The sequence below is a fragment of the Daucus carota genome, chromosome 1 (assembly GCF_001625215.2).
Source record: "Daucus carota subsp. sativus chromosome 1, DH1 v3.0, whole genome shotgun sequence".
Taxonomy (NCBI): domain Eukaryota; kingdom Viridiplantae; phylum Streptophyta; class Magnoliopsida; order Apiales; family Apiaceae; genus Daucus; species Daucus carota.
The window spans coordinates 46100389-46119167 of NC_030381.2; the positions used below are offsets into that span (position 1 = coordinate 46100389).

At 36.0% G+C, this 18779-nt stretch overlaps 2 protein-coding genes across 2 annotated transcripts; both read left to right on the plus strand.

The window, feature by feature from the left end:
- The first annotated feature begins 1119 nt into the window (after positions 1 to 1119).
- Positions 1120 to 9053, plus strand: LOC108193874 (ribosomal RNA small subunit methyltransferase). Its single transcript, XM_017360747.2, has 2 exons — positions 1120 to 1518; positions 8221 to 9053. The coding sequence occupies exons 1-2, from the start codon at positions 1204 to 1206 to the stop codon at positions 8965 to 8967; spliced, it is 1062 nt and encodes a 353-aa protein (XP_017216236.1). The 5' UTR covers positions 1120 to 1203; the 3' UTR covers positions 8968 to 9053.
- An 813-nt stretch (positions 9054 to 9866) lies between these two features.
- LOC108227187 (protein DETOXIFICATION 46, chloroplastic) lies at positions 9867 to 17960 on the plus strand. Its single transcript, XM_017402566.2, has 14 exons — positions 9867 to 10421; positions 10513 to 10607; positions 11780 to 11888; positions 12024 to 12079; positions 13642 to 13697; positions 14024 to 14162; positions 14288 to 14425; positions 14506 to 14574; positions 14668 to 14778; positions 15019 to 15147; positions 16184 to 16261; positions 16725 to 16796; positions 17049 to 17111; positions 17644 to 17960. The coding sequence occupies exons 1-14, from the start codon at positions 9995 to 9997 to the stop codon at positions 17749 to 17751; spliced, it is 1650 nt and encodes a 549-aa protein (XP_017258055.1). The 5' UTR covers positions 9867 to 9994; the 3' UTR covers positions 17752 to 17960.
- The last annotated feature ends 819 nt before the right edge of the window (positions 17961 to 18779 follow it).

Genomic DNA, 18779 nt, shown 5'->3' on the forward strand with positions numbered 1-18779 from the left:
GTTTATTGGCTTTCATGTCTGATTTGTAAAGGAAGTCGTATATAATATTATGTAATGATAATTAACCAGAATAAACACAAAAAAATTAAAATTAATATTATGTAATTCTTTACCGTTGCACAATATAAATAAGTCATGTTCACCTTGATTAGAATGGTGGATACCAAAATGATAACATAGAAAAAAAAATTAATGTTCATATTATGTGATTTTTTATGTAATTATATAAAATTATGGACAAAAATTTAAGTGGTCGATTGACCCCTTTTGCCCTTATCGGGATCTGAAATAATTATCCTACAATCATAGAGTAAGGACTTTCGTTTCCTACAGCTAGATCCAAAGACATATTCGCAGGTAATATTTGTTACTTTTTTGTTTCAATAAGAATATTTTCTAGATTTATACATCTTTTCCTCGACAATCTTCCGGGTTATCCTGCAAAATATACATATTCACATTTCAGAACCAGGAAAGTCATTCTCAATGGTTAAGTTTGAGTTCCGATTCAAGAAATAGACAATATGAGATGCTGGGGCTACTTGTATCAGTGGTTTCCCTTCAGAATTCCGAATCAAAGTTATATTTTACCTATGAGTTTGTCTAGTGTGTGCCCATGAGTACATGCTAAGCACCAAATTTTATAAGTTTGGTGAATTTTGATTAGTGTGATTGGTGAATTTGCTGAGGGGATCCACCATTATAAAGAAGTAGTAGCCAATCAAAATCACCCAAACTTATGAATTTTAGTGCTTAACATGTGTTCATGGGCACACGCTAGAAAAACCGTTTACCTTTAAGGATGCTGATATATGCGCACCTTAAAAATTAAACTTTGATCCATGGGTATAATATTAATTTCTCTCCATTTTTTCTCAAATAAAATAACTACATTTTTTCTCAAATAAAATAATATACATATATAAAAGTATGAAATAGTAATCTATTAAAGCCCATTTATTTCGCTAAGTGTTTTTCATCCTTTTTAAAATTCCGATTTTTCATAACACTGATTCAGAAAAATAATCACCGCAAACTACATAAAATAATCATGAATTGCTTTTATTTAAAAATTATAATAAAATTTCCGTTTGATAAACTTTTTCTTGTCAGGCGTTTAATACACTTTGTATCAAAACTGAAGAATCAAGTTACTAAAACCCCCAGCTAGAAACTCAAAACCCTAGCTTAGACCCCTAAACAATGGCAGGCGGCAAATTCAAGAAAGAGAAGGGGTCGTCTTCATCATCCAGAGCTCAGCCATATCAAGGGGGCATTCAATTCCACAAATCAAAGGGTCAGCATATATTAAAAAACCCACTTTTAATAGACTCAATTGTTCAAAAATCTGGTATTAAGCCTACAGATATCATTCTTGAAATTGGTCCTGGGACTGGTAATCTCACCAAGAAGCTTCTTGAAGCTGGCAAGTCTGTTATTGCTGTTGAGCTTGATTCTCGTATGGTTCTTGAGTTGCAGAGGAGGTTTCAAGGGACCCCTTTCTCTAATCGCTTAAAGGTATCGTTGTGAATTTTATGGGTTTTGTTGAATGGGTTTTTGGGTACTGAAATGATGATTTTGTTGTTGGAAAGATTGTAGCTTTAGTTCTGATTCATATGATATTGCCATATTGGTTATATATATGTATGATTTTTGTGAATTTGTGAGAATTTAGCGCTGCTAGTTGTGGATTGGAATTCCACGGGTATGGGTTGGTGGGGGTCGATTTTACAGCAGGAGAGAGAAATATGGTTATGGTCATTGGTTAATGTAGGATCTTGTACATGAATCTACTGAATAACAGATAAAGACCAAGACGAGATGGCTCTTCGACGTGGTTTAAGTCGGAAACATCCTGACATCCTGTGATATTATAGTCTGTATTCTGTATATGGATGCAGAGGGTTAAAGTTAGGGACTGTTAAAATAGAAGTTGGACGGTATTCTTACAAAGTTGGGTAGGATGGACTGACCTTTTCCCCCACGGTTACTACCTTTCTGGCATTTAAGTTAAACTGTTGTGTTCAAGTGTCAATTCTAGTTTAGAACAGTCTAAAGCTTCTGTCTTGTCCGCATACTCTGTCTTTAGTCCCTCGTGTGTTTTTCCTAATTATAGATGACATTACATTAATATTCTCGTGTGTACTCGGTAGTTTTTTATGGAGTTTATTGCGTTTTGCACCCCGCTGGTATTCCGAAAAGTCATTTAAGGCTCATACTTTGGATAATTGCAGTATGCACCCCACTAGTTTAAAAAGCGCGGCAATTCGAACCCTTCCGTCAATAAACCGTTAAGTCTGTAGAAGACCGTTAAGTGAGGGGCATTTGACCATTCCTGAAAACAATAAAAGGACCGTTACCCCTTTATGTGTTTACATATATACATATGTAAAATTTTATTTATTTACTCTTTATTTGTCTCTCTTCTTATCTCTTCTTATCTCTTCTCTGTTTTCTTCAGATCTATCCCCTCCTTTCTTTACCTCTTCATCGATAATGGCTGAAAGATGTTTATGTGGTAATTGGTTGGTAGCAAAAACGGCTTGGACTGAATTAAATGCCGGTCGCCGGTTTGTTTCTTGTGAAAGATGTCGATTTTTCCGTTGGTTGGATGAGCCGCTTTGTGACCGTGCAAGATCAATAATCCCTGGGCTGTTGAGGAAAATTAATAAGCTCGAAGCACAGCAAAAACAAGTTCAGTGCAAGAGAATTGGTTTTGGTTTGGAACAGATCGGAGGTCATATGGTATGTTCTGAGGCAGAGAGAAGTGGTCTGGGTGAAAGGGACATGGAGTACCTAAAAGGATCTAAAGAAGAGAAGTGCAGATGCAACGTTGCACTTACTTTGTTGATTGTGACATGGATTGCAATTTTTTTGTATAGTTTCTGCAAGATGCAAGATGATGTAGAGGAGTAGGTTGGTTGGTAGTTGTAGATGTCATTTTCATTGAATTGCACTGACTTTGTAATGTATTTGTTTGAAATGAATTCTAGTAAGTTATGGATTGCAAGTTATGTTTGTTTTGTGTTTGAGAGGTTGAGGACAGATGCTACCAAAAAACAGATGAGGACAGAAGTAAAACTAGAAAACAAATTAAATTAGAAAGCAAGTATAAATGCCAACCAATCTCAATGAATGACATAGATAAAAGTAGATGCATAGCATAAATGTTTAAGATCAGATACAACCAACCAAAAAAACTTCAAGTTTGAAGCGGCCAACTACAATAAGATTTGCTCAACAACAAGAAAACATAACATGTCTCAAAAGATGATGAAAAAGAGCAATTCTCAATAGACCTTAGTTGTATCTCAACCAAAACAAAAGTATGCATAGGCTGCACTAGACCATGGGACCTTTGTTCTTCCTCAATGCTGCCTGCAATTGCTTAAGAGTTGTGAAGTTTTGACCATCTCTTTCAAAGTATTCAACTCCTGACGGGCCTGTTTGTGCCGGAGCTTTGAAAGGCTTGACAATACCTCCATGAACCAGCAGCTGTTTGCCATCTTTGAGGGGGCTGGATCTGGGAGATTTTCCAGCAAGTATCTTGAATCTAGGTGGTTTCTTCATCTCCTCCAAATCTTGGCTGGCAAACATTTCATTTTGTGCCTTTTGGAGGTCATCTAGTTTTTGTTGCAGAGTTTCTCCATTTTCTTCATCTTCCTCCCTCTTTTTCTCACTATCAAGTTTCTACATGTTTTATGACATGAACAACCACACAACTTAGATCTCATGGAAACAGTCAATACACACTAAATTGGCACCAAAAAATGAAGTTAAATGTACCTTAGCAGTGCAAGATCTGGCATTGTGTCCAAGTTCCTTGCAGTAGTTGCATCTGGTTCTTCTTTCTCTCCATTTGAAGGCATCTCCTTCTTTGTTCCCAGCAGTTTTCTGTTAGTCAAAAAAACTCATATTAGGTGCAAGCAAGATGTATATGACCTAATATAGAGAGATATGTTATTATATACCTCTTTGGGACAGGTTCTGACATTGTGCTCCCACTCACCACAATTAGAGCACCTCAGAGTAGTTCCTGTTCTCTTCATCATGTGTGGGTTATTTTCTCTAGGCTGGACCACATCATTCTTTTTCTCCCTTTTTTTCTTGGGCCTTCCAGGAGCAACTTTCTTTATTGGTGGCAAAGGGGCCTCTTGCTCAGTGTGTTCCCAAAATTGCTCCCCACTAATGGGCTCCAAAATGTGACTGTAAACCTGCAAATACCTTTCTGTACTATAGCATTCATGAATAAAATCCAAGGGGTCCAATTTCTGGAACTGAATGCAAGCCACAGCATGGAAGCAAGGAATCCCAGTGAGCTGCCACTTCCTGCATGCACATTTTTTTTGCTTCAAGTCCACCACCACCTCATGGCCTCCAACTGACATTGTGACATGGTATTTATCTCCCCCATTCCAAACAGGGACTGCTTTTGAAGCTTCTTTGATTGCCCTACATAAAAGGTGAAAATTGTCAATAAATTTCTACTATAATGAGCATTATAGAACTACATAAATCCATGCAATAATTACTTACACATTCAATTTTTTCATTGTCTTTGGGCAGAATTTTGTTTTCACTTTCTCCATTTTAGTCTTCCTTTTCTGAATCCTCACCATGGCAGACTTGTGGATATTCTTGAACATGGTTATAATTCCATTATCTCTAAATTTGTTGATGGCATTGTTAAACACTTCACAGTTGTTGTTGACAAAGACATCTGACTTGCAGATTTCTCTAAAACCAGACCTAGACCATTGAGACCTAGGCTTGGCAGCCAACCAATCATAAGCCTTTTTATTTAGCTGTCAAAATTAAGAATTGCAACAATATGAGGAGAATTTCTAGAATTTAAGAGAATTCAGCACAAAATTAGTAGAATTTGTAGAATTTAGGAGTATTTCAACAATATCATTAATCACAAATTTTCAACAATTTAGGAGCATGAATCATGGGATTTTACCTTTTTCAAATTTTCCATGTTCATGTTGAAGAAGTAGTCTGTAGTTGACCGTGCAGCCAACCACATCTGTCTACAAACTCCAAGTCCCTTAAACTCTTTTTTCATGTTGCTGTATAAGTGCATGCAACAGAATCTAATTTCAGATTGTGGGAAATGTGTCTCAACTGCATTCACCAGGCCCTACAAATACATATAGTAGAAATGAGGATCACAACAAAATTATTGGATATAAATGTAAAAGAGATAAGTTTAGTGAATTTACCTTCTGCCTATCTGAGATAAATGTGTAAGTCCCACTATTTTCTATACTCAAGTCTGCCTTTATTAATCCCAAGAACCAATCCCAACTGCTGTTGTTCTCAGCTTCCACATGTGCCCAAGCAAGTGGGTACATTCCCTCATTGGGATCTGTAGCCACTGCAGTCAACAAAATACCCCCAAAAGGCCCTTTTAGATGGCATCCATCTAAGCCAATTAGGGGCCTACAACCTTCAAGAAAACCTTCTTTCAGAGGCCCCAACATTACATAAAACCTCTTGAATCTCCTAGCATCAATGCCATTACCAGCTGGTTCTGTCATCAACTTAATTGTGGAGGTTGGCATTACCTTTTTCACTTCATTGGCATACAAATATAGCTTGCTGAATTCTTCTTCATGCCTTCCTATAATTGCTTCTTTGGCCTTTCTCATAGCTCTATAGGCCATTGTCTCAGAAATATTGCATTTCAAATCATTCACTACCTTTGAGTGAAATGCTTGCAAAGGCCAGCTAGGGTTCATTCTAATCTCATGCTCATATGTCCTGGCCAACCAAGTGGAATTGATCTGTTTCTGAATCCATGCAGGGCTACATGTATGTGTGTTGCATATTGTCTTGATTTGAATATTAGTTGATCTCTGCTGCTTTATGCCATAACACTTCCATTCACACCCCTCTGAGCATACCCACTTGATTTTGTCCGAATGATTTTTCTTCAATCTTATGCCTCTTTGCTGTGTAATTGCATGCTGCCTCACTGCTTCCCTAAATACTTGTGCACTGCTAAAAACCATGCCCATCTCAAATTGAGGATTCTCCATATCGATATTCTCATGAAATTCTGGAAATGTCGTGTCGTCCTCATCACAAGAAGAGATGGCCATCCTCTCAACATTGCTGTCATATTCACTCACTGAGCTGTAGCTATCATTTTCCTCCTCATCCTTTGCAACATTTTCCCCAGCTGCTTCCTGATTCTCCAGTTCTTCTTGCTCTTTTTGCTCTGCCTTTTTGCTCTGCCTTAATCTTTGGCTCTGCCTCAACCCTCCTCCCATGTCCTTCTGGCTACCCTCTCTCTGGCTACCATTGTCTTCATTGCTCTTCTCCCTAAGTCTCTGACTCATTCTCTGGCTCACAGTCACCTCACCCCTCTTCTTCTTCTTGTTTTGACTCTGAGTTAAATTCTCTTCAACAACATTCTCTGCACCTACATTTCCCTGACTACTCACACTCTTTTGCCTTGTCTTTCTCTTCTCTTGACTCTGGATCAACCTCTCCTCAACAGCTTTCTCTGCACCAACAATTCCATCACTACTCACACTCTTTTGCCTTGTCTTTCTCTTCTCTTGACTCTGGATCAACCTCTCCTCAACAGCTTTCTCTGCACCAACAATTCCATCACTACTCACACTCTTTTGCCTTGTTTTTCTCTTCTCTTCACTCTGGCTCATACTGTTTTGCCTTGTTTTTCTTTGACTCTGACTCTGTTTGTCTTCAACAGGTTGTTTATTTTCTTCACTTCTCTGGTTGCTCTTTCCTGCACCTTTGTTCCTCTTCACATTTTTTGGTGTCATGTCATTACCAGCTTCATCTAGCACCACTGGTGTGTCTTCAGTATTCTTAAATAACCCCCTCAACATTGAATACCTACCTCTCTTTCTAGCTCTATATGGTGGATTAGGTGGAGGCACCCTCCTCTTCTTTTTAGGCTTAGGACAGTCACTCTGACTAGAGTCCATGTTCGAACTGTCACCGTGGAAACTTAATTTTTCCCCTCCTTCCTCATCTGCACCTTCCTCAGCCACTTCATTTGCAGTTTCTTCAACTTCAACTCTAATGTCCTCTATCCTCTCTATCCTCTGATCTATAGCCAACTGAGTCCATGAAATATCCCAATTTTCACCATCTAAACCAGGCCCATTAGGGGTGGTATACAACCTAACTAACTTGTAATTACTCTGTACCAAGGTCTTAATTAGATCAAGGTCTCTTTCAGTTTCAATAGGCATGATATTAGTTGCATTGAACTCTAATTCATTGAGCAAAAACCAGAGGTCCATACTCTCAGTACTACAACCAACCTCTCCAAGCATAGCATCAATTTAAAAAAAACAAAAACCTTCCACAGAACACATGTCAAAAAAGGCAATATCACCCCCAACATATTCGGAAAATTCAGTGTTAAAGTGACCACCATATTGGAGTTTTATCGAAAAGTATGGACTCATATCTGCATACAAAAAATATTTTTTCAAGCTTTAAACAACAAGGGGACCACACTACTTTAATTAATCGAGCATATTCACATCAATGGGACCACAAACATATATAAAAACAAAACCCTAATAGCCACGAAAATACAACATGCATGATAAATATTCAACTCACTATCAATGCCGTATAAACACAACTAAAAGCAATCATTTGTGAGAGACGAAGATGGTGCTTACCAGCATAAGCCGGGATTTCATCACCCCCCTTAAATACGGCTGAACCAGCATTGTCGCTTGATTTCACATCTCCTGCATCATTTACGCTTGAACCACTCCTTAATCGCCCTCTCATTGTCGATCGTTGTTGATTTCAGCTTTACGGGGTACTGCTTAGTGGGTGTGAGTAACGGGGTTTGAGTGTGTTGGTGTAATGAAGACGAAACGGTGTTAAAGGGGGATGGGGGAATTGGAGGGAATTAGGGATTTTACCTTGTTTTATTGATTTAAATTAATTAAACATAAACTAAAGGGTGAATGGTCAAGAGTACCCTTAAATTTAAACGTTAACGGGACAAGTTGAGTCAACTTTAACAGAAACGGGTGGGAAGGGTTCGAATTGCCGCGCTTTTTAAACAAGTGGGGTGCATACTGCAATTATCCAAAGTATGAGCCTTAAATGACTTTTCGGAATACCAGCGGGGTGCAAAACGCAATAAACTCTTTTTTATGTCTTTTTGCTAGTACCTACAGTATATTTCACTTTTAAAAATGCTTACACGTGCAGATTATTCAAGGTGATGTGCTTAAGGTTGAACTTCCCTACTTTGATATTTGTGTTGCAAACATTCCTTATCAGATCTCTGCTCCTCTGACTGATAAATTATTGAAGCACCGACCAGTTTTTCGATGTGCAGTCATAATGTTTCAGAGGGAGTTTGCCATGAGGTTAGTTGCTCAGCCAGGTGACGCACTCTATTGTCGTCTCTCTGTAAACACTCAGCTTTTTGCTCGTGTTTTTCATTTACTTAAGGTTGGGAAGAATAACTTTAGGCCCCCTCCTAAAGTGGAGTCATCGGTTGTTAGGATCGAACCAAGGAAACCACTTCCTCAAATGAATTTCAAGGAATGGGATGGATTAATCAGAATTTGTTTTAATAGAAAGAACAAGACTATTGGTTCTATATTTAAACAGAAAAGTGTGTTGTCCGTTTTAGAAAAGAACTACAAAACATTGCAGGCATTAAGATTATCAGAAAATGGATCATTAGAGGATACAGAAATGCCAGTAGATGTCCCAATTTTGGCAGAGACTGGTGAAGACCTAAGTATGGAGGTTGATGACGGAGAGGATGAAGATGATGAGGAGATGGAGGTTGGAGATGTGGATCAGAAGCGATCTGATTTTAAGGATAAAGTTATTGGTGTGCTGAAGCAAGGAGGGTATGAAGAGAAAAGATCTTCCAAGCTTGCGCAAGCAGATTTCATGCATCTTCTTTCTTTGTTTAACAAGGCAGGAATTCACTTTTCATGATTTCTAACTGATGATTCAATTTTGCTTTCCTGTCACATCTTTGTTGGAACAACTTATATTCCATATTTTACAATTTTTTGGTGCAACTTATATTCCATATTTTACATGACATGGTTTTTGCAGATCGGATTAGATTAGTTTATTATATAATTTCTTTCTCTAGGAATTAGATCACTGAACTCGAAAATGTTCAGTGTTGGGCCGATCTTGTTTAGTTGAACAATGAAAGAAACTGGTATCTGTTTCAATATTTCGATGAGTATCTTTCATTCAAAAAATTTATCATCTGACCGAAAGGCACGGAAATGTCTCCGCAAGTTTAGACAATAAAACTTAATGTTCGAAATAAAACGTTTTAAGCTCTAAATCCACACTACTTCCACCTCATACGTGAAAACATAAAAATAAGAACGTTCTATTAATAATTGAATATCACTAGTAATTATTAAAATCTCAACGTCAATATAACTTTACAAAATATAAAAAGATGAAATAATAAATAACATAAGAAGAAAAAAGAAAGAAAAATATCTAACCAAAGGAGAAAGCTTTGGTTAGATACTTAAAATACTTTAAGAGTATTTGAAATTATTGTTAAATAGAAGGATTTGCATTATTTACGGTTAAATTGGATCCGTAAAATATCAAGTAAGTATTATATTATCTTGTATAATTTGTGTGATTAAAATTATTGTTAAACAAAAGGACTATTTACGATTAAATTGGATACATTATGTAAGCATAGTTGGAGTGCGATATTTAAAAAAAATTATATATTATCTCTATTTTTGATATGCTCATTCAGTTTTCAAATAAAAAATTTTGATGGTTGAAGTTGATTAAAAAGAATAATAATTAAATCTCAAATTATATATGAACCGACAAAAGAAGTTGCGCTTGCAGATCTTTAGTTGGTACAGGACAGTCGCTTCTTATTAACCTTTGTCAAAAAAAAAAGCTTCTTATTAACCGGTCTTTACTCCCTCTTTCCGGCTGTTGATGTCTGAATCCAGTCACAACTCTAAACATGAACTGTAAAACCCTAAATATATTTCAAAACCCCAATTTCAAACAATTACACAAACCTCTTTTTTGCAAACAATCATTTCACCTTAAAACAAGTGTCCCAGTTATTAGTCTAAGAAATAAAGTAGTTACAGCTTGCATAAGTCCAGGCCAAGAAATATTAGTCAGTCAAGGTTTTGAAGTTTTGAGTAAAAATGATGTGAATTTGGATTCAATTTCGCTGGTCAATGAAGAAAAACAAGAACCCACAAGAATTAATCAAGCAGAGACACAAGGGTTTGGTGAAAATGAGAGCATTTGGAAACAAATGGTGGAAATTGTCAAGTTTTCTGGGCCTGCAACTGGGCTCTGGTTGTGTGGGCCGTTGATGAGTTTGATTGATACCGTTGTCATTGGTCAGTCCAGTTCTGTCGAGCTTGCTGCTTTAGGTGATTCACTATATTTATCTTTACATTCTTCAATGGATATGAATATGATCATAATAATGTGTTGTTGATCTATATTTGTTTTGGTTATCAGGTCCTGGGACTGTACTTTGTGATTATATGAGTTACTTGTTCATGTTTCTTTCGGTGGCTACTTCCAATTTTGTTGCCACGGCTCTTGCTAAAAAGGTTTGTTCTCTTTAGGCATGTCACAAGCATATATATTTTTTCTTAGTAAAGTCGAAAGGATTCTAAGTGGTGTAATTTCAAGTCTCGTGAACTTTTATAAAACAAAAGAACGATAGTAGTTTTTAGTAGTTAGCCACCTCATAGGGTGTCTTTATTGGGTTCGTTCGCTAAAATTTGAAAAAAACTGTAGCTTCCGAATCTTGTTTGAGATGGTAAAAGTGGTTTAAAGAACAGTTTAGTTTTAGCTCAAGTAGATCCTTTGGAAATTTAGTGATGAGAGCAGTAGTGGGCTTATCAAGTCACCAGGACATTCATTACTTTTTAATAAAGGATAGAAATAGTAAAGAAAAAAAATAGATGTTCTTGATATTTTTCTCTAAAAATTAATTTGGTTCCCCCTCAACCAAATTCTTGGATCCACAAATGTTTGAGAGCAATGAAATTGATTGGATAGACGTCTGGTAAGAGAAGTCATGAATGCGGCTTGGTGTGCATTATCCTTTTTCATTTTAAGCTTTTTGTTTGCTATTGGCTTATGCTGACCTATGATCAAACTATATTAACTTAGACTGCCAAGTTTTCACTTTCAGTTGATCATTCAGTTGGTCCGATTATTTGCACATATATGTAATGATTATCATATATAGACAGTGATTAAGTGAGAACAATATATATATGTGAGAACAGTGAGAACAGTGAGAACAATTTTCCCACACTTTTAAGAAAGTGCAGAACAACTGTTTTGCAGATATTTCACATTTTCAATGTTGTATTGTTCTGCAACAAAACAATAGTGTTCTCAGTGTTCCCACGCTAAAACGTGTTCTCCATAGAGTGCGACCCATCACACACACACACACACTTTTTTTTTATTGTAAGTCTTGATGCTGAGTGCTTTTCATGTTATTCAATGGACTTATGGTAGTTTATTTAATCACAGTTTTCTAATTAAGTATATATTGTATGAGTAATATCTTGTCGGTCTTGAAGATGTCCAAGACTGCCCACGTTTCCACTTGTGCTAGTACAATGAAGCATGCTGGAATTTGTCGATAAATTTCCATTTCTAGTTGCTTTGGCTATAGTTCAGTGACTAGATGTTGTAGTCTTAAAATAGATCTTCATTATTTTTCTTAAATTGCTGATTGCTTAACTAACCAAGATCAGTGCAGGAAAAAGATGAAGTGCGGCATCAGATATCTATCTTGCTTTTTCTTGGGTTGGCTTGTGGTGTATTTATGTTTTTCTTCACAAGAATCTTGGGAGAAAGGGCATTAACTGGTACGAAGACTTCTGTAGTAATTATGGATCGGTGGAGTCTCACACCTAATGGATATCTTTGATGACACATCATCTTTTACATGTCTAATTAGCAGATACTGGCATGTGACTTACACATGTATACACATTCTGCAGCTTTCACTGGTGCAAAAAATGTGGATATCATATCTGCAGCAAACACATATGTTCAGGTTTTTGTTAAATCATAAAAAATTCTGTTATGTTCCTCTCTGGTCTTACTTCTATGGTTTCCCAGCGCTAGAAGCAGGTCGATTTTTTTTTTATATAGGGTTTACTGTAAATTATTTTTGAATTATTGACATCTAAGAAACACATAAACTCCAATAAAGCCAACTTGTCTCGACATGTATAGACTGCCCACGCATGTGCCAGTGTTTTCTGCTGATACAAGACATGTCTGTTCTTATAAACTTCACAGTTCACTTGTTTCCCGCAATAAGTATATTATTTTTCAATATGTTCTAATAAAATACATTTTGATGTAGCAAAAATTTATTTATTACTAGTGGCTCACTGGCCTCTTTGTTACAGAAATTTTCTGTCTAATGTGTCAATTTAATGATTTTGTAATCTCCCGTTTCTGTTTTGTGATTCATTTATGCCCTACAAGAAAAATTCTTATTCTCCCGTGTTATATTTATATATTCCACTTCCACTACTGTACTACTGAAAGCATGACACAGTTACACAGGAACATGCTACTCCCTCCGTCCCACTCATTTCTATACGTTTTTTTGTCCCTGCTCAGCACACACTTTAATGCTCTTATAAAATATAGTTCTATAACTTATTTTTAAAGTTTTCTTTTTTTGAATAGAAATTTAAAATAATTTTTTATTCAGAAAAAGAAAATCTTAAAAATAAGTTATAGAACTATACTTTACAGGAGCATTAAAGTGTGTGCCACGTCCCCATCCCCCAATATATACAATTCAGGGGGACTGAGGGAGTATATTGATAAAATCGTTTATTATCATTTTGACAAATATTTAGTTATAAGTTGTATTATATATTCCACTTCCACTACTCCTGTACTCCTGAAAGCATGACGCAATCACACTGGAACATGCTATATCAATAAACTTGCCTATTATTATTTTTACAAATATTTAGTTAATATCTTTATATTATATATTCCACTTCCACCACTCCTGTACTACTGAAAGCATGACACAGTCGAACAGGAACATGCTATATCAATAAACTTGTCTATGACTATTTCCACAAATATTTGATTTATAAGTTGCATCTGCAAGAACTGCGCGTTATAATATGCAATCGGGAAGACCGATGAGATTGTAAAATCTTTTTAAGTAATAACAAGATTTTATCAGGTAGTTAATGACTTCCAACATTCCCCCTGATTGGCCCACTCCCATGAGTAAACAAGCCGACAAACAAACAAATTAATTTAAAAAATTGGATGTGGGAGGATTCAAACCGAGACCCATGGTACCATGCTAATTAACCAGCTCTCGCCAAAATCTTAAGATGTTGTGTGGCCGTAATTGGATCATATAGTATATTCGAGAGATTCAAAATAAGAAACTTATCCAACATTTATGGAGATCATAGATAAAACACGCAGAAATACAGTGAGCTAGGTGTTAGAGTTTGGAGGAGATATTAATCAATCAGTTTTTACAAATCTTTATCGATTTCTTCCTTTTGCTATCTTTACTTGCTTCTAAATACAGTTCTACTTTTTTTTTTTTTGAAATTGTGTTCATAGATTCGAGGTTTAGCTTGGCCAGCTGTGCTCATTGGATGTGTTGCTCAGAGTGCAAGGTCTAAACTCATACCTCTGTTTCAGTGATATCATTATTGTGGTAGAAAATGTGCGCAATAAAGTATTTAATGTTGTATTATTTCATTGCAAGCTGTTATGTGGGACTGTATGTGTTGTTGATTTGAGCACATGAGATCCGTTAAGATAGTATTAATATAATTTACTGCAAACATTTAAAAGAATAATTACAATTCTCATAAAAATAATTAATCTCATCTGAAATAAGGTTATACCAGTGTCCTTTTTTAAATTTATAGCTTTCAGATATTGAAATATATGCAGAATCAAGGTCGGTACATTTACGTTATCATATATTTTGGTTCAGTCTTGGCATGAAAGATTCTTGGGGACCTTTAAAGGCTTTGTCAGTTGCCAGTGCTGTAAATGGGATTGGTGATGTGGTCCTATGTACATTTCTAGGCTATGGCATCGCAGGAGCAGCATGGGCAACATTGGCATCACAAGTACAGTGATAAAGCATTATATCTCAGATTTACAGTCTTTTACAATTGATGTCGACACATTCACACTTTAGACACTTCACTGCAATATTTCTCTCCTCTGATGTATTTACTTGAATATGCTTCAGGTTATTGCAGCTTTTATGATGGTTGATGCACTTAACAAGAAGGGATATAATGGTTATCTTCTCTCCATTCCATCATTCAATGATTTGAAACATATATACAGCATCGCTGCGCCGGTATTTGTCACAATGATATCAAAGGTTTGTAACAGTATTGCTTGTTCTCTTTCTGTGTCTAATAACTATGAAAGTATGAATCTAATACAGATTGAATTTCTTAGGTGACATTTTACTCGATTCTGGCGTATTCTGCTACTTCTCTGGGTATACAAACAATTGCTGCACATCAGGTCAGTTACTGTTCTGCTGTGTTTCTGTGACCTGCTTCTGCATTTTATTTGTAAGGAGTTCAAGCACACTTGACAGATTGCAAATCTTTCTAGGTCATGATCCAAATATTCTGCATGTGTGCAGTATGGGCAGAACCTCTATCTCAAACTGCTCAATCATTCATGCCTGAGCTGATATATGGAGCTAACCGGAATTTGTCAAGGGTTGGTATTATTTGCATTTTGTAAAGTCCACTTAAGTTTTCCAGGGACCAGGGTTATATGTCACAGGTGATTTACGGAGGTCAATGGAATCGGTGGTAGTGATAGTAGCAGCAGCTTTACAGCTGCTGCTGATGAGGATAATTATGCTTGCCAGTCCCATAAGGAAAATTGTTAGTCACAAAACACTTGTTGCTTAATATTTTCTTCTGTGAATTCTGATAAAATGAAGGTACCAAACAGGCACGCATGCTGTTGAAGTCTCTTTTTATTATTGGAGCACTAAGTGGAACAATATTAGGATCTGTAGGAACATCTGTTCCCTTGTTGTTTCCTAAAGCATTTTCGCCTGATGCTGAAGTGATAATGGAGGTCAGTTCATTTGCATTTCTCAGTTTTGGTAACACTTTTTATGAGGTTTGTAATTTTTTCCTGATTACCATTTTATAGTAAACTGTGTGACTGTGGCACACATGAAAATCATTAGGTTGAAGAGATATTAAACACTTAGCTAACATTATCCGACACTTGCCACTTCGCCTTCTGTCCAGAGAAAAACCCTCCGAGGTTAGGTCATCTTAGTAGGACCTACAAATTTATATAGAATAGTGTTCTGTTTCATTGACTACGTATTGTGCTCAGATAATGATCATTTTGTTGTTCAGTATATTATAAGGTTAACTGTTGAAGTCATCACTGATTTCGTTTGATAATATCAAGTAGATCACTATTCTCCACGTGGTCTCACTCGACTCACTGAAATAAATTAAGGATATCAAACAAGTCACCACCATTGACTTCCTTAAGTTTTCTTTATAGAAACCGTAATGGAGCTGATGTAGCATTGACAATGCATGTGATTTGGGCAATATGTGGCGCTGAGGTGGATATTAACCAATAAAGACAGAAAACATAAATTGTTTTGTCCATATACACGCACTTTTCTATCAAAATAAGCTACGGAAGGAGGTTTTTTTTTTTTTTTTGATATAAATTAGTGCCTTTATATGAGCTAAATGATTTTGTTTTCCGTCTTTATTGGGTCAATATGCACTATAGTGCTACGTATTGCCGACATCACACACATTATTAGTGCGATGTCAGCTCCGTTACGGTTTCTGTCAAAAAATCTGAAGGAGTCAATGGTGGTGAGATCTTAGTGAGTCGAGTGAGATCTTTTGGAGATCACTGACTCTACCTGATATTATTAAACTACTTTAGCGATGAGTTTGATAATTTATCCGTTTCTTATGTAAGTATTAATTGTTACATTATTATTTATTACTCTCTTTAGAAAATGCAGATACAAGTGACATCTTTTTTTAATATGAACTATGAAGTAGATGAACTAATAAACCTGCAAATTATTAGTCTCCTTCACCCCATTTTCATTTTTGTCTTTATGCAGATGCATAAAGTGCTTATTCCATTCTTTATTGCACTGTGTGTCACTCCTTGTACTTCTAGCCTTGAAGGGACACTATTGGTAAGTCATTCTACTTCAGAATCATCTATTTTCTACTTGATTCTTTGTTTAAGTTATTTTCTTCTGACCGATTCCGAAGCTACGAGTGCTAAATGTTTTCAAAAAAATAATCTTTTCCAGTATCCCAGGTATAATGGTTTTCTCTGACGTCATGCTTACAGAATATGTTTGTGAATCATTATTAATATATAAGTGAAACTGTAGATTTACGTTAATTCCATGTTTTTTAAACCTTAAAGTTCAAAGCATTATAATGAGCAGAAAGAAAAAGGTCAAAAGAATTTATATAGCAAAAGAAAACAGGTTCCAAGAATAGTGATTCAAATAACTCCAAGCGCAGTTTTACGTCAATACCATTCTGGTCTTTCTATTGTATGACAAAGTAGATTACCTTTAACTTTGCAAAATAGTATAGAATCCTGATAATATTTGTTCAAGCATTAGTATTGTTCTGTGTCTGCAGGCTGGGCGAGATGTGAACTATATTAGTTTGTCAATGGGTGTGATCCTTGTAGTTGCTACCATCCTTTTAATGGTATGATTTCTTTTATAATTTCTTTGCATTATGGTTATTTATTATTCTTTATTAATGTCAATTTATTCTTTTGCTGATCTATCTAAACATCATTATAAGCTTTAGCAGTGGGTAATTATAGTGATAAACGATCCTCCCACAGCCATAAAATCTTCAGAAGTCATCAATAATGCTTCCTCTCTTCTTTGTAACTATAAATACTCTAGTAAACAAAAAAAGCAAAAAACCCTAATGCCCTTGCACTGTTTGCAGGTCTTAAGTGGTAGAGGAACTGGTTTGTCAGGTTGCTGGTGGGCACTAGCAGCATTTCAATGGGTAATTTATCTTGGGTTATATATTTAAGTGCCAACCGTTCTCGCCAAAAACTATTGAGTGATTACCCGATCTCTACGAGGACTCATTTTAGCCACTAGAATCATTATATATATATCTGTGTGTGTGTGTGTGTGTGTGTGTGTGTGTGTATCACTATGTTAAAAAATAATTAACAGAAAACTTAATGGAATCTAATCGGCAGATGATGTGTGCGCCACACGGATTACAAACAAGAATTATAACCGAAGATTACAAAGAAATATAAAAGATTGTAGCAAACACATTATCTATTTGTTAACTTTTTTCATTTATATTTTTTTAAGATTTAACAGAGTGATATCTATAGTGATTATAGTGTCTTAAATGAGTCCCCGTAGAGATCAGGCAGTCACTTGATGGTTTTTGATGAGAATGGTCGACACTTTGATACAATACCCAATTCATCTTTCATCAAAATAATTCAATTACATTTTTACTTGTTAGTTCTATGAATTAACTCAATAATGTTCATTTCACTTCCATTACTTTTCAGTGCCGATTTAGTAGTGCACTAAAACGCCTCACCTCACCCAGCGGAATACTTTACGCAGACGATTTGATGCCTCGTGAATCACTTAAGCATGAAATTGCGCAGTGTTAGATCTAAATTCCAGTATCCTTGATCGGCTCATTGTGACTGAAGCATTGAAGTATAGTGTTATACTTTTGCCTTGAACCTATTACAGATTGTATAAGGTTCACCACTCTGCATCATGTAGCTTCAGCAAAGCTTATGTAGTTATGGATACAGTTGTAAAAAAAAAATTGCTCTGAAATATATATATTTCTGTGTTTTGGCATTGCTATAAACTTGGCTTCTAATTCATCTTCGACAGGAAAAAAAAAATAATCCAAGTTTCAACATTCACATTTGATAAATTTTAATCAGTTAGCCTCATTTAAATATGTGGCAGGAGACCGACAGAGTCCTAGTCAGCACTAAAGCAGGCCAGGACGACCTGATGAAATGTAGATAAGCCAAACTCTCAGTCGCTGGCATGGTTCATGGTAATGCTACGTTAAATCTTGTCCCAAATTTTTTTCCTAAATGATGCCGCAAACAAATGATTGATTTTAATTGGATAATTTATGATTTTAATTGGATAATTTATGTGCATGAGGGGTCCAAAATTGGGAACAATTATTGGGTACCTTTCCCCTATACATTGTTCCGATTATAAGTCCAGGTTTTCATTTTGAAAGACAAGACAAAACCTTGATCTTCTTTGGGTTTACTTTAAACTCTTGTTATAACTGTGGATGCTACTTTAAATTATGGATGTCGTCCACTGCATCCATAATTCCTCTTAGCGAAAAAATGCTTTAAAGCATCATGGTTGCTACAGAGAGACCGAGCCAGTTATGCCACTGAATGGGCACTCAGAGGATAGAATATTTTAGGGGCACACTTTTAATGGAGAAAGATATATGCTTTTAAATGTTGATTAGGAAGGACTTGTCAATGAATTTGCCAGCTGCTAGAAGAGCAAAGCTGCATTGAAGCATAGAGATGCACTCGACATACGCTGAATTCTCTCATATTCTGGCAAAAGTTTATAAGCAATCTTGTCGAGAACCTTTCTTTTCTTTGGATTTCTGATGAGTAAAGGATATAGATGTGTTCATTGG